The sequence below is a fragment of the Canis lupus genome, chromosome 11 (genome assembly GCF_011100685.1).
Source record: "Canis lupus familiaris isolate Mischka breed German Shepherd chromosome 11, alternate assembly UU_Cfam_GSD_1.0, whole genome shotgun sequence".
Classification (NCBI taxonomy): domain Eukaryota; kingdom Metazoa; phylum Chordata; class Mammalia; order Carnivora; family Canidae; genus Canis; species Canis lupus.
The window spans coordinates 70,884,644-70,905,583 of NC_049232.1; the positions used below are offsets into that span (position 1 = coordinate 70,884,644).

The following is a 20,940-nucleotide window of genomic DNA, read 5'->3' on the forward strand; positions in this document are numbered from 1 at the left end:
CGAACGGTTCAGGTGCTTTTCCAACTATTCCCCAGGTACTTCCGAAATGGGCCCCGGGGTCTGACTTCACTGCAGGCCCCCGAAGACTCAGCCTCTCCTGAGAGTACGCGGCTGGGGGCAGAGGCAACGGCAGTTTCTTGGACTACTTAGAGGACTGGGGCATAAAGATCTAAAAAAAAAAAAAAAAAAAAAAAACAAGGCCAGTGGCATCCCTCAAGAGCACCTGAAGACATCCAGGCTCACTGCTCCCGGCTGGTCTGAGTGGGCTCAGCACTCGGCAGGCTTCTCCACATCCCCAGATTCGTGTCCTGCCCCCTGCAACCCCTGCAACCCACCCCTACCACCGGGGTGATAATGCCCAGACCCCCCAGGGCTCTGCTGAGCTGTCCTCTGCTCCAGGGAAGTTCCCGGCTGCCCTATGCAGTTAGGACCAGTCTCCTGGCCTCGGTTTCTCCACTCCCGACCCTACACACGCGCACATGCACACGCGCAAGCTTCCCCGCCACAGCATCATCCATCAAAAGCTTTGTTAGTTGTCTGCTCCCAGGTTAACCTGTGCCATTCGATTGTGAGCCTCCCGAGAGCAGGAAGAGGGTCTCGCTCACCGTGCCAGCCTCAGCACCTGATACAGAGCCTGCCGTATAGCAGGGGCTGGACACACTCGTGAGGAGAGGGGCGAAAAGGGACGAAGGAAGGACAGGAGACACAGCGGCAAGGGACGCACCCTGGTGATGTGGAATCTGGAGGGAGGCTCCGCCACCTGCCGATGACCACCTGGGGAAGGCACAAGCGTCCCTCGGTGCACCTGTGTTCCCTGCAGGCCCCCCTGTCCTCACTAAGGCGTCGAAGGCAAAGAGAGGACAAAAGCCCCACGTTCATCTCCAGGCACATTCCACATCCTCAGTGCGAGCCTGCTGAGTCAGAAGGTCCCACCTGACAGCCCTCCGCCCTCCGCCCCTGTGGCGCTTGCCTGGCATCCGACTGTGAGAGGGGTCAAGCAGCCCAGCAGGCCCCTGTCCGAACAGAATCCGGGGACCTGGTGTACAACAGTAGCAACCTCTCCTTGCTTCCCTAAGCGGAAGGACAAGAGGCACAGTCTCCAACGCCTCAGGTAATGAGGAGCTCGTGTGTGCACGCACCCTGAACGAAGAAAACGTGCGGTCTATCCTCCAGGAACTCGGCCCCCTTGGAGGATGTGGGGGGCCTTGGCCCCCAGGGAGCAAAATCAGAGTTGATTTTGCTCTGAGTTTCCAGGAAGGTGAAGACCAAAAACCAACCAACCAACCAAACCCCATTGCTACCTGGTTATTAAGTGTCCCCCTCCGCAACGGCAGGTTCTGACTGCGGGAGCTGACCTCAACTTGCCCATCTGTTGAACGGGAAGAGCCAGGTGGGCCGAGAATAGGAAACACCCTTACTCAAGAGTCGCCGCTGCCTCCTCCCCTGCCCTCGGCTGGTGGTGCTGAGCCATCACTGCCTTCCTGCCACCACGCCCGGTCTGGACCCGTGGCACTCCAGGCAGCAGCTCCCCGCCGCCTTGCAACCACGGCCGGCCCTCAGAGAGAAGCTCCCCCGGCTCTGGGATGGCCACGGTGACGAGCCCGGACTGGGCCCTGCCTTGCGATGCTGCCGCTAAACGGGGGTGGGGGGTGGGGGTGGGGTGGGGTGCATAGAGTACCTCCTCCCCTGCCCACTGCACCCCCGTGGGCCAGCACGCGGAGCCTCTGCCTCCCGCAGGTCTTCCAGCAGTGGATGGGGCAACGGAACAGGAGTGCAGACGGTCCCCTTGGGTCGGACGCGACGCCAGCATCTGGAGAGTTCTCTGAAGCTGCCGCCGTATGGACACACATGGTCCCCGTGATGAAAGCAGCCTGGGTTCAAATCCCCACCCACCGTGCCAAGCTCCCCTGGTGTGAACCCCCGCAGGCCATCTTACCCTCGCGCGCCTCAGTCTCCTCAAGCATGAAATGCAGATACCAGAGCCTCCCTCCCAGGCTTGTGCGAGGAGTAAATTGGATGAAAAAAAAATGCACGTACGTGAAAGCGGTTGGCGAGCCGCTGCGCGCAGAGCACGGCGAGGGATTATTATTCTTGGTGTGCACCAATAGGAAAATGACTAGGGTGTTCCGTTCCAGATGGACTCAATCTAAACCGGGGAACAAATGCTTTTTTTTTGGTAATTTCATCTGGTGGAAATGGAAGTCTCATGGGCCTATTTGTGTTTAATGAACCACATCCTGTATCGTCTTCCTGCAAGGTTCTGGGGAGAAAGAAGTTCGTTCTCTCCTCTGACGGGCTGCAGACCAGTGAGCGTCCAGCTCAGGCTTGACCCGCTCTGAACCCCCTACCTCCCAGCTAGACGTACCCTACCAGTAACTGCACGGAGGCCACGGGGCAGGGGCAGGGGGCAGGGTACTCAGCTCCCGCCTCGCCCTCCCTGGGACCCTGCCTAGCCGATCCCCGACTTCCGCTGTGGTTTAGGATTGTGAGGCTGGGCTGGGTGTGCCCGAGAGGCGGACAGCCTGGAGCGGGGGGGGGGGGGGGGGGGGGGCGGGCCGGGGACACATCAGATCTGAGAGGGCCCTGAGGTCGTGGGGAACAGGTTGGAAATCAGCCTCGGGGCAATGACAAAGCACCCAGGAGTTTCCATCCAAGAAGCAGCAGGAGGGCAAGTCTGTTAATGGTTAATTTTATATGTAAGCTTGACTGGGCCATGGGGTGTTCAGATAGTTGGTCAAACACTATCGTGGATGTGTGTGTGTGTGAGGGTGTCGGGGACGATGTTTTGGATGAAACACTGGAGGGTATTATGCTGAGTGAAGTAAGTCAGTCGGAGAAGGACAAACATTATATGTTCTCATTCATTTGGGGAATATAAATAATAGTGAAAGGGAATATAAGGGAAGGGAGAAGAAATGTGTGGGAAATATCAGAAAGGGAGACAGAACGTAAAGACTGCTAACTCTGGGAAGCGAACTAGGGGTGGTGGAAGGGGAGGAGGGCGGGGGGTGGGAGTGAATGGGTGACGGGCACTGGGGTTTATTCTGTATGTTAGTAAATTGAACACCAATAAAATAAAAAAAAAAAAGAAACAATCAGTAGACTGAGTAAAGCAGACTGCCCTCCCGAATGTGGGTGGGCCTCATCCAATCAGTTGAAGGCCTGACTAGAACAAAAAGGCCGACCCTCCCAGGAGTATGCAAGAACCCCTCCTGCTTAAACCTCTGAGCTGGGACATCATTCTCTTCTTGCCTTTGGACCCAAACTGAAGGACTGGTTCTTCTTAGGTCTCAAGGCTACCAGCTTTGGGAATTCTCCTGAATTCCCAGTTTGCTGAGCAGATCTTGGCTTGGAGCTTCTCAGCCTGCAGAATAATCACATGAGCCAATCTCTCATAATAAATCTCTCTCTCTCTCTCTCTTTTACTCTCTCTGTATATGTATATATTTATATCATATGTCTTATATTATGAATATTATATATAATAGAGACTGTTATCTATCCATCCATCCATCCATCCATCCATCCATCCATCCATCCACCCTGTGGGTTCTCTCTGGAGAAAACTGACTGGCCCACATCCTCAGGGCTGCTGTGTGGTCTGGACTGATGGGAGACAAGAGCAGAAGCAAGAGGTCCAGGTAGCATGTCAACCCTAGAGTCCAGGCAAGCCATGATGGTGGTCTGGCACAGGGCACAGCAGTGACATGGAAAGAAATGGGCAAATTCAAGACCTAGTTGGCAATTAAAATGGGTAAGATCTGGGAAATGGGGGGGGGATGTTAAGAAGGACTCAGTTTCTGGCCCTGCCTACAAACAGGTCACGGCATGTTTCACTGAGACACTAGAAAAGTACTAGGTTGTGTGGGACGGAATGGGCGGCGGGGGGGGGGGGCGGGGGCAAGGGGGCTGGCATGCGAGCAACTGTGAGCAGAGCGCCTGCAGGCAGAGGCATAAAGCGGGAGTCGTCAGTGGAAGGACAGTAACAGGGTCCCCAGAGAGAGAAGAACAGTCCAGGAGGAGGGGCCCAGGCCAGGGTCCCGTGAAGCCCCATGGTCCGGGTTGGCAGAGGAGGGTGAGCCTGCAAAGCAGACGTGGAAGACGCCAGGAGGAAGCGGGGGGCGGGGGGTGATGCACAAGGACGGTCTGGGACCCTGGCCACAAACACAGAGAGCGCCTCAAGCAGGACACGGCCAGCTCCATCGAATGCTAACTCAAGGTCAAGCACACGGCAACCGGCAACTGTCCCCGGATAATTAAGTGTACAGAGCAGTGAACCGGTACCCCGGCAGGTCTCCGCCGAGAGGGCTCCTTTCATGTGCGGATGCTGCCTTTGAAGCCAGCTCCCTCGGGAACAGAAAGCCCAGGAGAGTCCTCCAGCCCAGTCCACCCCTCCGCCCCTCAGCCACAAGTGTCCTCGCCAAAGGCCCCAACATTTGACCATCTTTCCCTTGTCCCCGCCCCCCCCCCCCCCCGCTCCCCTCCCACCTCAACCTTCTCAAACAGCCAGGACTCCTTTAAACAGTGGTCTGGGAATGCTGCAGCTGACATTCAAAACTGCATTGTAATTCAAATGGAAATGCAGAAATTCATTCCCTTGGACGGTCTTGGGAAATTATAATAGAGATAAAACGTCTTCTAAAGGTGGCAACAGGCATTTATCTGTGAGGACGTCTCAATAACCACGGACCACCCCAGTCTTAAGAGCAGCGTAACCTTCGCTAGAAAATGTCCTTTCCCAGGGTCACCGAGTCTACACACTTGGGAAAGTTGTATTAATTGCATACGTTTCCTCTTCTACACTTTATCTCTCCATCGTGTGTGTGTGTGTGAGCGCACATGCATGCACTCTGGTGTGCACTTGTCTATCTCTCTGTGTTTTTCTGACTCCTCCTACCTCCCTCGGTTGGTCTCTCTCTCTCTCTCTCTCTCTCTCACACACACACACACACAATGAACGATTCCTTCACATGCACACACCCTTCAGCTTCCATAGTCACTTTCTCCACGGGAAAGGAGTAATTGAGATTTCAGGGTCCCCTGAAATCCGACCGAGGTTTCTGCACCCATCACCATCCTCCCAGAGAACGACAGGGAACGACCAAAATGCAGGGAGCAGATCCCCCCACCCCCCACCTCCCCTCCCACTGGCTCCACTCAGCCCAACCCACCCTTGTCCTTGGTCCTGAGTCAGTCGGCAAGGGACGGGAGGAAACTAGCGACCTCACCATAAAAACACACGTGTACCTACACACACCTGGGAGCAGAGTTACCTGAGCAGCTGGGCAGCTGTGGCGGGAGGGAACGGGTTGAGCCCAGCTCCGTGCAGGACGGGCCCACCGATGGCCTAGGCTTTCCCTGGCGTCTGTATTTTGCATATGAGGAAAGCCATATAGAGAGTGGGTCGCCTTGCCCAAGATCGCACAGCCCGTAAGAGGTACGGCTGGGACTTGAACCTGAGCCTGTCTGACTGCAAAACCTCTTGTATCTCCAAATGAGGAAGTCTTCATCCCAGGTCACCCGAGGATGGGTAACTTCCTACAGAGAGTCTTAATGGTGATAAAAAGGCGTGCGTCACGGTCACAGCAAGGCAGAGTGTGTGGACAGTAAGTCAAAGGGCGAAATGGGAGGTTTCAAGGGATCCCGGAAGCCCTCCGCCCTCCGCTCTCCAGGTTGTAAGGACATCCGCAGGGAGTGTCCTCTTCTGGTGACACAGACACAGGTGAATCACAGGGAGAATAAGGTGCATCACGGGTGAGCAGGAGCCGTGGCCAGGACTAGGATCCTCGGCCGAGATGCCCACAAGCTCGGCTCGACTTTGGCCGCCGTTCTTCAGGTGCTTGCTACGTGCCAGACATCGTACCTGTATTATCTCACCTCGCTCTCCCACGAGCCACATGCAAGAATCATCGCCCTCCCTGCCCCCAGTGTAACGCACAAGGAAACAGGAGCTTAGAAGTTACTTGCCCGAGGTGACCCCGGCAGGGATGTGGGAAGACCACGGGGACCTGAAGCCTGTCTGTCCCGCTCCGCACCGTGCTAGCTCTCTCCTGTTCCCACAGCTCTGCCCCCTCGGCCATCCGCTCCCAACCCCAGATCCATCGTGACCCGCTTCCCCCCGGAGGTGGGGGTGCAGGGGGCCCTGGCCTAGCACACGCCCAGCACACAGAGTCGATGGCTGCAGGGGGTCACCTGCTGTCTCCAAGTGCAGAGTGCTTCCAACCTCTTCAGGGGAAAACCCCCAGCTTCTCAGTCCCCCACTTGCAAACGTCACTAGTCCCACACTGAAGAAATAAGACTGTAGCGTTTCAGGTGCCATCGAGGTCTGAGCCCGTGGGGAGACAGGAGGGGGATGCGCACACACAGAGGCGGCACGGTGGCCTCAGCACAACCCTGCACCCTTCCCGGGAACAAGTGGAGGAAGCGCGCCTCCGCCCATGCAACCCAGAGAGAGTGGGGTCTCCTGGGCTGGAAGCGCGCAAGGCCTGGGAGCAGCTGAGGATGGAGATGGCGCGGCATGTAGCATGACGGCGGGGTCCCGGGCCCGGAGCGCAGGCCCCGGCGAGTTAGCTCAGTGGCCACGGTGAGCGAAGGTTTCTACAAACATAACCTAATTGTATTACTTCAAAGTCCTGAAGCTTATTGCCCTGCTTAATGATGTGTCACGTTATTTATAGGGCAGGACAACGAGACTTCTATTGATTTAATGCACTTCCTTAAAGACCGTCATTGTCACAGCCATAAAAACAGAGCCATTCCCAGACAACTCAATTACGGCCCCTGCGTCTATAAACCGCCCCGCGCCCCACGCCGTGGCACCCAGGAGGCAGGGAGGGGCTGAGGCCACGGTGGCAGGCGCGAGCCCCCCGGGGGCAAGAGGAAAGGTTCCGGACAGGGCAAAGGCAGGTGCATCGGGGCTTCGTCCAGCCGGGGAGGAGGGGCAGCACGAAAAGCCCTCAACGGGGAGCACGGAGCACCCCAGGTGGTCTTGGACCCGCCTGCCCGGGGGGATCGGCCATGCTGAGCTCTCCTCCCTCTGGGCCTCAGTTTCCCTGCCGGCAAGCTTGGGGCGCTAAGCCCAGTGAGACTCCTAAGGTCCCCCCTCCGGCCGCCACGTCCTGTGGTTCGGAGCCGATTTGCTTCCAGTCGCTGCCCAGCCCGCCCGCCCACTGGAGAGAGCTCTCCTCCCCCAGTTAATTGGTGATAATCGTAGCGGTGGCGACAGGAAGCAGCCCTGCCACCTGCCACCTGCTCCCCGTGAACCTTTGGGCACGTGGCACACACGAGACTCACTGGCCCCCGGACATGGACCTGCTGGAACCCCCAACGCGAGCAGGTCACGCGTCTGTCTTTTTCCAAACGCCGCTACAGGAACCGCTCCCCTCGCCCTGGAAGGCGGACAAGGGAGCCACCTGGGCGCCTGGGGCCCCGGGAGGGCCGCGCTCAGGCGGGAAGGGAACGGAGCTCCCGCGGGGGCGGCGGAGACTGGTCTCCCGCATCGGCCGAGGAAATCCAGTCCTGGGAGCATCCGAGCAGCGGAGGGAAGCAAGACCTGGTCCCCCCACCCTGCCCCCCGGAGAGGCTCGGGACCGTCCCCGTCCCCTCAGACGCAAGGTGAGCACAGCACAGGGGTCTGGGTCTTCCGAGACACCTGGGAAGGAGGAGGCATCCAGGGACATGACGCCCGTCCCTCAACTCTTCCACGGCTTCGGGAGAGACCGTGGACAAGGCGGGGCCTGCGGTAACGGGGCAGGGGCCCTGGCACCCAGCTGCCAGCTTCGGGCTCAGGAAGTGCCCGCACGGAAAGGGTTGGAGCTGTCGCCCTCCGTCCTGGGACACTGAAGCCGGAGAGGGGCAGGGACGCCGGAGGCCACACCACTGGCAGGCGCCAGAGCCGGGGGTCACCACGGAGCAGCCCCACCTCCGCGGCCCACGGGCCGCCCCGCCGCCGAGCCTGCGCTTACCTTTCTGATACTGGAGCCACAGCTGCTGCTGGACCTTCTTGCTGGGGAAGTGGATGAGGCAGGTGAGCTCGGAGCCGTACAGGGCCTCGGCGACGTAATGCGAGCCGTAGTGCTGGATGAAGGACAGCAGCTCGTCCCGGCTGCTCTCCCTCGTCAGGATCTTGAGGACGTTGGTGAAGCCTGGACAGAGGAGGAGCACGTGGAGGCGGTCAGCCCGGGGAGGCCGGGGGCTGGCGTCACCACGGGCACCTGGCCGCGTCACCATGGGGTCACCTGATGGCGTCAGCACAGGGTCACCTGGTGGCATCACCACGGGGTCACCTAATGGCATCACCACAGGGTCACCTGGTGGCATCACCACGGGGTCAGTGTGGATCTGGTGTCACCACGGGTCACCCGGTGGCTGCCGCCATCTGAGTGCGCACAGCAGCCGCCCCTGGCCGCCCCGCAGAGGCTGCTCTCTCCCGGGGACACACGAGACACTACTGCCAAGAGGGAACCGACCGCGGAGGAAGGCCTCACGCCTGGCCACCGAGATCACGGGACCTGAAAGTCAGCGTGAGGAAGTCAGAGCCGAAGTCTGTCCCGTACAACTGAGGAGCACCACGCACATGGTGGTCTCGCCCCCTTGTTCCGGGTGAGCCGAAGCCCCCACACGGCAGCCCCCACGGTGCACACGAGCAAGTCAAAGGTCACACTGGGAGCGATTTCCTCAGTCCTCCGGGCGGAGCCGCTAGGATTCCAACCCCTCTGCTCTCACTCGAAACACACACGAGTTCCTCCGACCGCAGCCCATCACCCAGGGCTCCAGCTGTCCCCAGAGGGACCCCGGGTTTGCCAATCACCCTATGTCCTGATCTGATCCCCGGCCTGGCTTACCATAGCGCTGCTTCCCTCCTGCCTCCGTCTCCACCTCCCTTGCACAGTGATGTCTCTCTCCTGACATCTCGAGGGCCTCCTTGCTGCTCTATTGTCCTTGGTCCCATGCCAAGGACACCTAGGCCCTCAGAGCCTCACACGGAGCAGCATGGGAGTCACTCCATGACTGCAGCTCCCCACCTCTCTCCTTCCTCCGACAGGCAGGTCACCTAGCTGTTGGGCCAAGAGCCTGAAGACTCGTGGGAGCTCCTCCCGACCCTGGATGACCAGTTCCCCAGTGACCTTACCTGGTATCCCAGGCCTCTGAGGGCATCGCCCACGAGCCACCTACATCAGTCTATACTTCCAGCCACAGCAAGGGCCCACACAAGTCAGCCCTTGGGGCCCAGCCGGTGAGAGAGATTTCCACCAACCTTTCTTCACGTACAGCCCCCAAACTGCAAGGCGCACACACATACACAGCGCCGTTCACCAGAAATGGGCTCCTCACCTCCTCCTTACGTCATTCCTGTGCTCTGAGTCTCCAGAAAGTCACCCCCTTACCACCTCCCACAAGAAGCTATTCACACAATCCAGGCCAAGGGCACCGACTCTTTGCACCTTCAGTGGGCACCACCTTGAAAGCAGAAGCTCTCCTCCACTTGTCTTTGACTGTGCACATGCACCCTTCCCCACCACCACCCTAACCAGGTACGGGGCACGGCGCCGGCACACGGCGGGGACACCAACCGCCACTGTGGCAAGTGCAATGGAGTCCGCGCCACGTCAAAGTAAAATGTCAAAGAGCCAGCGAGCCCTCCTTCAACATTAAAACTGAGCTCTGATTTGCCGACAGCTGCCTTACAAGGGGGTCCTCAGGAGCATCATCCCTGATTAATCCAAGCTGATAACACCTCTGTAGTTCTAACAGCAACACTGCAGTCGGATCCACAAGTGAGGTGGGAGGGTGTGGGGAGGTGGGGGAAACAGAAACACGCCTCAGAGAGTGGATGCTTGATTAGGACAACCCCTCTCCACCCACCTGCTAACTCATGCAACTGCGTAATGAATACGGCGGTGTTCATCGTGACATTGCTTCTCTTAAATAACGAAGAACGCCACCACGGGGATGGCCTGTGGCTCTTTTTCGAGGCAGACAAACCTGTGATCGAATCCCTGCTCTCCTCCTGTTTGGCCCCTTGCTAAGCTGTGTGACCTTGGGCAAGTTAGTTAACCTCTCTGACCCTCAGTTTCCTTATCGGAAAAAAGGCGGGGGGGTGGGGGATGAATAATGTCTTCCTTGCAGGACTGATAGAAATCCTAAGATACGAGACATCATAAAGTGCTTATTAGTCAACGTCAGCAGTAATGACCAGTTGTACATCCCGATGGGACAGCCCTCTGCTTCCCGGGCTAAGAGTCTCGTGTTCCTCATGAACAAAATGATACCGAAAACAGAGAAGATAAGAAAAGAGCTGGCAAATGCACAGGAAGCGCCCAGACCATCACCCAAGGGCAGCGTCTTGAGTAAAAGCCAGAGTAGAAAACCCCCTCTTTTCCAGAGTCCTCCACTCATTCTAGATTCTTCAGTTTTCACTTTTCTTTTACTTCTTCGTCAAACAGAAGTATCGACGATGTGTTGATGGTCTGTTAGTTACAGGGGCCACAGGAACGTAGGCTCAGGGACGGGCGGGGCCCACTCCGAACCCCCAGTTCTTGGGTCAGTGAGGGAAACACGTGGCTCAGATACGAGTCAAGCACACGAGGGCCTTAGTACAGGGAGTTGCACGGGATTCCTGCAGAAGCAGGGAACGCGGGCCGGGCCGGCCAGTCCTGCGGGATGTGTTCTGGGCAAGGAGATCCAGGCCCAGGGAAGAGCACGTGCAAAGTCACAGAGGCACGAAAGAACACGCCCCGTCCTAAGAATTACAAATCGTCCCCGTCCGCCGAGACGCAGGGCTCGTGCAGGCGGAGCGTGGGCAGTGTGTGCGTACGTGTGTGGGAGGGCAGCGTGTATAGGACACCGTATCGCTGTGTAGGGCAGGGGTAAGAACGAGAATCACCCAGGGGAGACCAGAAGAACGTAGTCCGCAAGCCTGAAATATATAGACTGTACAGGCGACTTGGACTGCCATTCAGCCCCTCTCCTAGCCACCCTTCCCCACACAGCTAGGATGCCCCTTCCTCCAGGAAGCCTCCCTGACTCCTCGGGACACACAGCTCCCTCCTCTGGGGAACCGCCGCCCCACTATTGCACAGAACCTACTGCATCAGGATGTCACTGTCTGTCTGCTTGTCCATGCACGGTCCCCGTGAGCCCCTTCATGGCAGCGAGGGCATGGCCTCGTTCCCTCAGCATCCCCAGCCCAGGGCCCGCACACCCTCAGTGCTTGGGAACGCGTGCTGCGTCACCCCAAGCCCCCCGCTGCCCGGGCGGCGCTCCTCACCTGCTGAGAGGGTGATGGTGCTGAGCTTCACACGGTAGAGGTTGCTTCGAACCCGCCACTGCTGCACCATCGGGTAACCCATGGCCTCGTCGTACCTGACGTCTCCTGGAGGACAGAATGAGAAGGTGACGGGTGGCCTGCGTTTGGGGAGCACTCACCGAAACCGCTGCACACCCCCCCCCCCAGCCCGTGTAATAACCACCGCTTCTAAGTGGGCCGAGGCCCAGCCTTGGTGTGCAGGCCCTCCCTGGAGCCAGCAGCTCGGTCTGCACCTGCCTCCGGGCCTCTTCCCGGCCTCTGCTCTCAGCCCCGACCCTGCTTGCACAGACAAAGCCAAAGCAGATCTGGGATCCCGCGTAACCCTGCGGGCAGCTTGCCACGGGTCATTCGACAGCTCGATGCCTCGGTTTCCCCTTCTGACACTACGGCTCCCTAGGCTGACATTCCTTCAGAGGCGCATCGTGAGACTCAAGGAAGGCGACAGAAGCGGGAAGCCTTGCGGTGACCTGGACACCGTGCAGGCTGGAGGCCAGCAAACCACAGCCCGTCCTCCCAGTATCGCCTCCGGGCCGCCTTCACACGATGCCCGCGGCGTTGGGTGGGCGCCTTCGGGCCCCGGGCCCCGGTGTTCGCTGACCCCTGCACAGCCCATCGTTTTCTAATGTGAAATCATGGGACATGCCTAGGGATCCCATGAGCTACACCTGCCCAGACACAAAGGCTCACGTTTCGAGGAAGATCAAGTTAAATGAAGTTAAGCAAGATCTTTAAAACTCTGTGTAATTTCTTAGCACCTCGACTAGATCAATACGCGTCCTAAAGCCCTTGGAAGGTAGTCCCAGGCACAGCATTTTGCAAACCTTTTTGACCAAGGAATCACGTTTTTCCAGAGGGTTCACGGGGCCTCATGGTCCATAGAGTGCATTTTTTGGGGGAAACACAGGTATAGACCAAGCATAAGCAAAGACAAGAACAACACGGCGTCGGCAAGTGGTTAGCTCTGGCCGGTGAGCGTATTAAAGGGTCTTGTTTTCTGATTTATATTCATCTGCATTTTCTAAATTTTCTGCTCTCAGCATTGAAACCTCTCTTTTGTTTACAATCAGGAGGAAATACATGAGAAAGAAATGCCAGTCACATCAGCAGCTAATATGATTGTTGTTACGTATCCTCTGCAAGCTGCAGGCACATTTTCTGTCCTTTTCTCTTGTCCCCTGGTGAGGAGGCACTTAAGGAGATATTTGATACCAAGATTAAAATGAGACTCTCATTGGAACAAGTGATTTCTTCCTGGATGTTACTGCAGTATTAAAGTTGTCCATTAGCTGTCAACTTTTTTTTTTTTTTTCCCCTCCTTAGCCTTTTCAGGAATAACAGAATTTTTTTTGTAAGAAGCTTTCATTTTAAAGTAAAATATTCATGATCTCCAACTATCTGTCTCCCGGAGCGAGCTTGTTTTGTTATCAGAATGTCCTCTCTGTTTATCTCCTCTGCCTGTCCCGGCCTTCCTCCGAGAGAGGCCGGGGAGAGAAGGAGAACGGGTGGGGGAGGAAGACCAGACACCCGTGGCCACGTAGCCTCCGCCCCACCCGTCGGTGGTCGTCCCGAGTCCCTGCAGGCTTGGGCCGGTATTGGCAAGAGGGGCCCATCCTCAAGAGAGGGAGGCAGCGCATCCCGGAGCAGGCCATGGGTGTAGCTCATGCGCTGGGTGCTCTGATGTCCAAAAGGAAAAAAAAAATGCTACCCCTTTTCTTTCTCAAGACACTCATAGAGCCGTCATCGTTGCCTCTCACCCCCGCTAAGCAGTCATCACTTTGCCCTTCACTTCCTTCCATCCCTGGTCCTTCCCAGATTCCAGCCTGGAATATGACCTCCTCCAGGGGGTTGTCAGCTTCTATGAGGTTGAACTCATGGTCTTTATTATTCTCACTCCTGCAGAGCCTAGAACAGAGCCTGGGTCATAATAGGCTCGCAACGAACACCGAGTTCCTGGCTCACCTCCTCACCTGCATCCTATTCCCCTGGTCCTTACTCATCCTTGACCCCTATGTTACCCGACTCTTACCCGCCGAAGATCAGGGGTAAAACGAAGCTCTGCAATGGAGGGAGGTGTTTTTCCTGGAAATTACTTTTTTTTTTTTTTAACTCTAGAAATGTAACAGTTTCCTTATTAGGATGTCTCCAAAGATCCTCAGATCAAAACAAATAACCGCAATGATTTGTGCCACTAATACAGAACCATGATGCACCGAGCATCTTACACCTACGATCTCCAGTACTTACCCAATGCTCAAAAATAACTTAAAGTCCATATTTCAGAAGAAGAAACTGAAGCTCGGAGAAGAAAGTGCTCAAGAGCACACAAAGATCAGTGACAGATCCAAGGTCCTTCCTGTCAGAGCACCGCACCTACCTTCCCATGGACCTGGGTCATATCTGTTTTAAGGGGTGATGAGCTCCCTATGACTGGGGGTATCCAAGAGGAATCAGCACTCAGGGGGGATAGGACAGGCCTGATTTCTTCATGGGTGAGGACGATTAGACTAGATGCCCTTTCCAGCCCCTGTCAGCTCTGAGATTCCATGATCTTATGGAAATTAAGGAAGGCACAGCAGTTTTTAGACAGATTTTACAAAGCATTTTTGTATCTAAGATTTCATTTGATCTGTATCTGGGCCCTTTCGGAAGGAAGCCAGGTCAGGAAGGTGATGTGGGGCCAGCGGAGACAGCATCAGGACCCACGGGGCTGCACTCCTGACTCGGCCACAGACACACACTAGTCATGTGGCCTGGGACTAGTTAAATGCTCTCTTTAATCAGTTTACAAGGGGGGTGGCCTGGATTACGACGGGGACGGTGCACGGCCCTGGGGAGGGGGGCCCTCAGCTCACGTGGGGCCTCCGTCCTGTCTGTATCACGCAGCGGGAAAGGCTCGTGGAGCTTCCAAGGGCTCACGAGCAGTGGAGGGGGTTTGAAACCCAAGTCTGCCACATTGCAGGGTCATCCCTGGGGGGCATTTCCCTCTCGGTGAGACGTCAATCACTCGTCAGGGCCACCATTCTCCCTGGGCAGTGGTTGAGCCACCCCAACATCTGCATCACAGAAGCAGAGCCAGGCCCCTTGCATCCTAGGGAAGTCCCTCCAGAAAGGATAGGAGAGGAAGGGGAAGAGGATGCAGGGGAGCAGAGGACATCCCGGGAGTGGGGGGATAGACTATCTGGAGCCCCGGGGGAGCCTGCAGAAGACAGCTTCCTGGGGATGGGGAGGGATGGAGGGGGAGGGCTGCAGAGCCAAGTGGAAGCCAAGCACAGAAGTCCCGGGGCCGTGGCACCTGGGTCTCATCCTGACAGGTGTGCTGCGTGACCTGGGCTGGTCCCAGTCCTCTCTGAGGCTAGATTCCTTGTATATAAAACAGGAAAAATAATACCCACCCCACAGAATGGCTCAGCGCCCTTGTTCGAAATCAAGTTGTGTAAGAAATGCCTGCAAAGTAAGAGAGGCTCCTGGTCGAGGGGTCCAGGGATTTTACTTTAGGACGATTTAAAGATTAAATGGAGGGAAAGAAGTCAGACAGAAAGATAAACAGTGCACGGTCTTAGGTAGCGGCTGAAAAGGTCGAACTCATAAAAGTGGAGGGCGGGATGGTTGGGGGTTAGGGGAAACGGGAGGCGTTGGTCAAAGGGTGCAACGGTCCAGTTATGGGAGATGAGGACGTCCTGTGGGTCGAATGCACAGCGAGGTGACTACAGTTAACGTGCTGGGGGTAAATGAGGCTCAGCTCAGAGTCGGGAGTCTCAGGGGATCCCCTGGTTCCGCACAGCCCACCGTGGGAGCCCCCAGCTTGGCAGGTCCCTCCCGCACCCCTCACGGAGGCATCGGCCTGGAGAGGCCCGTCTCGGGGGTGCTGAGGCCTGACAGCACCTGCAGGCCAGGCGTGTGGTCGGGGGCTGGGAGAGGTCTTACCAGTGAGCAGCTGGAGGTCTGGGAGGGGCTCGGAGAGGACCCCCCGGCACTGCTCCTCCACCGGCAACGGGATCACCAACAGCCCATCGGCCAGCTGAGGGAAGTCCTTGATGAAGTTGTTCTCCCTGCGGAGAGGAGCACAAGGACCGCCAGATGAGGGAGCGGAGGCTGCTGGGGCCGCGGGGGGCCCGGAGCCACACACACAGGCTCAGAGCGGGTCCTGGCTGCCTTGCCCCTGGCCCCCCGAGCCCAGCTCAGAGCACGTGGCCTGAGTCCTGACCCACCGTTCACGAGCCGTGGGGTCCACGGGAAGCTACTGGTCCACTCAGGACCTCGGGCTCCTCGCTATGACGTGAGAGCTCAGGGTGCCCGGAACCACTTAACGGGACAGGGCTGCCAGTTGCTTAAGACACAGTCTGATGCTCCACAAACAGTGCGTTTGGCTGCTAACCGCCCCCGCTGCATAAGCAGTGATGGGGGCGAGCCAGAGTGGGAGAGGACGGAGACCAGCGTGGGGTGCATGGAGAGGAAGGGCCGGGAGGCTTGAAAGAATGGGCGTCTGCTAAAGTGGAAGGGTCCTAAGGGATCTTTTGGATCAGACTCCTCCTTTTACAGATGGGGAAACTGAGGCCCAGGGAAGGGGAGCAACTTGCTCTCAGATGCCCACTGCCCCCCGCTCCGGGCTAGTGCTCGTTCCCCGGGCCATCCTGGGAAGCTCTGTTTCCAAGGCAGTCCTCAGGGTGGCCTCAGGGGACTGAACCCTGAACAAAGGGAGTCTTTAGGGCAGGTGGGATGGTCTCGGTGCACCCCACAGAGGCAGGCATCCATCGTTTACACAACAGACCTGCCTTAAAATACAACAGCCTGCCAGGAGAGGTGGTAAGCTTCCCGTTCCTGAGAGTGTGCAAGCAGGGACCTGGACAGCCACTTGGTAGGAACAGTTTCGGGGGCATTTCTGCATTAAAATCTGACATTTGGGGTCCCTTCACATTCCGAGACACAAATTACAGTCTGGAGAAGAGGAGGAGGAGGGGAGGAGATAGACAAAGGGAAGAGGGTATTCATCACTTCACTCTGCCCCCTGGAATGGGCCACTGTGACATGAAAACCAGAAAGAGGAACACCCAACCAGGGAATGCCAAGGTGATGCCTCCAGAGCCTGGATCTCTGGCAGTTCTCAAGCTGCTATGCTCTGTATGCCACGCCCCGCAGCACGCACCTCACCCTAGGCATCTGTCAACACCCCCCACCGCCCCCAAGATGCAGGAGTGTAGGGGGGGCGCAGCTGGGTCACTTCCAGCCTGTAGGCCATGCCCTGTGGCACACACCTCACCCTAGGCATCTGTCAATGCCCCACCCGACTACCCCCAAACTGCAGGTGTGTGGGGGGCGCAGCTGCCTCACTTCTGGTCTGTATGCCACGCCCCGCAGCACGCACCTCACCCTAGGCATCTGTCAACCCTCCCTGCCCTCAAGATGCAGGTGTGGGGGGGGTGGCACAGCTGGGTCACTTCTGGTCTGTAGGTCACACCCCATGGCACACACCTCACCCTAGGCACCTGTCAACCGCCCCCACCTGCCCCCAAGATTCATTCCCTTGGTGAGTACCCGCCCTGTGCCTTGACTCCTGAGCACCCCTTGGGGGCCAGAGGAGGAGACATCATCCCCATTTTTATACCCATCATCTTCATCCCCATCATCATCATCCCCATCTTCATCCTCATTTTCATCACCATCTTCATCCCCATCTTCATCCCCATTGTCTTCCTCATCTTCATGCCCATCATCACCATTTCATCCCCATCTTCATCCCCATCATTGTCCCCATCTTCACCTCATCATCATCATCCCCATCTTCATCATTCCCATCTTCATCACCATCATCTCCATCATCATCCCCATCTTCATCATCCCCATCTTCATCATCATCCCCATCTTCATCATCCCCATCTTCATCATCATCCCCATCATCATCCCCATCTTCATCATCCCCATCTTCATCATCCCCATCTTCATCACCATCATCTCCATCATCCCCATCTTCATCACCATCTTCATCCCCATTTTCATCCCCATCTTCATCCCCATCATCATCCCTGTCACCACCATTGCTCACAACATCCAGAATCCTCATCAGTTGCTAGGGCCCGGCGCCGTGCTCTGTGTGCGTCTAACGGCTGAACCTTCGCAGCAAGATGGCTGTTAACTGTATCCTTTCTGCAGCTGATGAACACCGAGGCTCCGAGTTCAGAGGGGGCGAGCGTGCGGAGGGGAAGCCGGGTCTGGGGGTTGCTCCCGCTAGGTGGGCGGCGGGCACGAGTGTGTGCTGGGCGCGTGTGTGCACGGCGGTGCACTTCTAGTCGCCCCACATGCTGTTGCGTGTGTCACAGCGGTGCCCCCCCCGCCTGTCCAGGGCTGCGCGTGTACGTGTGCACACCTGGCCCAGCATCACGGCTGTTCCTAGGCGCCTGGTCAGCATCTGGTCTGTTTGCACACCTGGGCATGCGGAACTGCGACGTGAATAGAACAAGGGAGGCTTCTGGGGCCCTGGGAGTGCCCCCCAAGGAGCACGTACCCTTGCCAGGGTTTGCGGGACTGCCGTTCCTCCTGTCTCCCCCGAGCGGGGCCTGTGGGGATACAGCTCTTCCCACAAAGATAAGGCCGTGGGTAGGGTGTCCCCTGCCCTAGGCAGCCGAACACATGCACGTGTGGGGCCGAGCTGGGCCCTAGGGCCTCACAGGGACTGCACCCCGCCCTGGTCCTCCAGGTCTCCTCAGCTAACCCGGGGACAACAAACGAGCCATGCGGAGGAGGCAGTGGGCCCGGCTCTCAGGGACACGGGGTGGGCTTCATGCTTCTGGGGCCGTCCCGGGAGACCCAAGCATCTGCGCCCCTAGCAGGCGAGGGGAGGCAGCAGAAGGTGCCAAGGGCTCTGACCCCCGGGCCCCAGGTCTGCCCACACCACACCCCAGCTGCTCAGCCAGGGCGGACCCCGCAGACCCCCATCATGTCATCTGGGAAAGAGGATGACGCGTTCAGTGGGCCTTCATGAGATGGCAAGGCGCACGGCAAGCACGGCCTTTCCGTGAGCACCCGCTGTGCAGCAGGCTCTGCTCCGAGCCGGGACGTTTGTCCTCTCCCAACCCTGAGAAGCGGGTGCCGCTCCGTGCAAGGCTGAACAGGTGATGCGTGAGGCAGATGGAGCCCCCGGCTGGTCCGGCGCCAACGCTCCCATTCCTTGCCCCAGTGCTCAGGTGCGGGGAGCTGTTGAAGCCAGAGGAGGAGCACCCATGGGTGCACTGCGCCCACACAGAGCGCCGCGCATGATGACCCAGCCGCACCAGGGGCTCTGCTGTCCCTGCAACCTCCCCCGTCCTCACGCCGGCGGCCGGAGCTGAGCACCCCAGGCCAGGGGGGAGGCGGGGGCTCCGGGCCGTGCGGTGCCTCCCTGGGTGCATGCACCCTGCAGCTGGGGAGACCGAGCTGAATGCAAACTCCTTTGCTTTGGTTTGGTTGCCACTTCCCCATTGTGTGTGTGTGTGTGTGGATCCATTTGACATCTGCCCTGGCACCGCTTCTAGAGGCAGAGCCACTGTCGTCAGCCCTATCTCTCTGCGTCCCGGCAGGCCAGCCTCCACCCGCTGGGCCAATCTGACCCCAGGGGGAAAGCACACAGCGGCCACCAGAGGATGGCTGGGGGCCTGGCTCCCGAGGAAGGTGCCCCCCCCCCCCGACCGGAGCTTTTGCCAGGAAGCGGGGAGGATCCCGAGGAAGCGCTGATGAGGAGGCTGGGAGTCCGCAGGCCAGGCGAAGCCGGGTGAGCCAGACCCCAAGGGCACAGACCAAGGGAGGCTGACCCTCAGGCCTGGGCCCTTGGCGGCCGCCGGGGGATGGGCCATGCGTCCTGCATGGCCGCCGCCAGCAGAGGGCGCGCAGGGCCTTTGCATCGCCCAGCTCTCTGGGGAGGTGAGCACCGAGGGGAACTGCACCACCGAGAAAGTTCCACCAGGCCCAGAACCTCAGAGGGAACCCAGACAGCTGCTTCGGAATCCGCCCCTCACCCTGACCTGGGAAAAGGAGGCGTGGGGGGGGGGGGGCGGCGGGGTGCTGGCTACATGCAGTTGGCAGAAAGTGGATTCAGATTCTCAGGGCTTGTGTGCATGCATGGTGTAGGAAAAAAAAAACCTATAAGACAACCACTCCTAATAATAGGAAGACAGGAAGAAGAATGAGCAATATTCATTTATCAATCACGTTGGTTGATCATCAGCCACCGCCTAGACGGGGCGCGTGTGTGTGTGCACGGGATCTCTGCACGGGAGCTCTGTGACACAGCTGCCCTTATTCCCATTTTATGAATAAAGCAAAGGGCCCTCAGGGAGGTGAAGGAACTCGCCCAGCTGAGGTGCAGTTAGGACGTGGACAGTGGCCAAGACCACCTGGAGCCGGGGGGTTGGGGGTCCTAGCCCAGCGCCTGGGACGCAGCACCTGTCCAGTGGGTCACCCGAAGTCCAAGCTCCTGGTCCCTGGGACAGCCTGAGACCAGGCGGGTCCGCTGTTTGCCATCAGAGTGGGTGCGCTCTGGTGCCCAAGATGCGTCTGCATGCGTGTGTCTGTGTGTGCGCCTAAGTGGATGTCCTGTTTCAGTGACAGGGGCCCTGCTTCTTTTCTTTCTTTTCTTTTTGCATTTTTTTTTTAAAGACTTATTTATGCCAGAGACAGAGTGAGAGAGCACGAGCAGTAGGGGCAGACGGAGAGGAGAGAGTCTGCAGCAGAGTCCACGCTGAGCGTGGCACCGGACACAGGGCTTGGTCTCAACTGTAAGATCACGCCCTGAGCTGAAACCAAGAGTCGGCCTGCACCGACTGCACCATCCAGGGGCCCCGAAGGCCCTTGTTTCTTTAGACAAACATCTCCCCCAAAATAGCCACGAAAAGAGTTCCATCTCAGTTGATGTCATATGAAAACGATTAATCAAATTTTTAAGCTAGCAGATCCTGGGCTCTGGGGACTCAGGAGAACTCTGGGAGTGGGAGGTCTCGTTCGTTCCACGGGCATTTAGTCAGGCCTCTCGTGCTGCAGGGGTGGCTCTGCACACGAGGACACAGCAGTGGACAGGAGGCTGCCTCCGTGCACGAGGACCAGGAGGGAATGCGAGCAAGGCACGGGGGTCCGCGGGGCCTTCGCAATCTAGCCCCTGCCTACCGCTCCGGCCCCGTGCTTTGAGCCCCCGGCCCCTCGGCCACTGTTCTCCAGCTACACTGACTGCGCTTATGTTCCTCTTGCAGGGCACACTCGCTTCCTACAAAGGGCCCACTGGGGATTTGCCCCCTGTCTGGAAAGTTCTCATCCCTGCCCCCTGCCCCCTGCCCCCGGCCATCACCGACTGATCATTCGAACTTGAGCAATCTGCCTGGGACCGGTTCTCCCTGTCACGCTCTCCCATAGCATCTGGCTCTTTCCTTCCATGAAGAGTGAGCGTCCCAGCTCCTGACTGTCGATATGCTCATGGGGACCTTGCTGGACACCTACCTACCTTGGCCCCTGGACTATGAGCTCTGGGGGGGCCAGGACCGGGGGTCCCTGCCTCTGTGCTGCCTCCCCAGGGCCTAGCACAGTGCAAACTGCGTACAAAGTGGGTGCTCGATGAACACTCCATCTAAGGGATATTGGGAATTTGTTCTAAAATTCCAGCTCTTGGGAAGCCC

The 20,940-nt window shown here is 58.0% G+C and overlaps 1 protein-coding gene across 6 annotated transcripts in view; it reads right to left on the reverse strand.

The window, feature by feature from the left end:
- The window catches only part of ASTN2 (astrotactin 2), an 852,112-nt gene that overhangs the window by 226,093 nt on the left and 605,079 nt on the right, over nucleotides 1-20,940 (reverse strand). For all 6 annotated transcript variants that reach the window (XM_038553226.1, XM_038553225.1, XM_038553224.1 and 3 more), the window contains 3 exons: nucleotides 15,233-15,357; nucleotides 11,270-11,374; nucleotides 7,965-8,144 (listed from right to left, as the gene is read on the reverse strand). In XM_038553226.1, coding sequence (XP_038409154.1) covers nucleotides 7,965-8,144; nucleotides 11,270-11,374; nucleotides 15,233-15,357 — 410 coding nt within the window. The remainder of the gene's footprint in view (nucleotides 1-7,964; nucleotides 8,145-11,269; nucleotides 11,375-15,232; nucleotides 15,358-20,940) is intronic.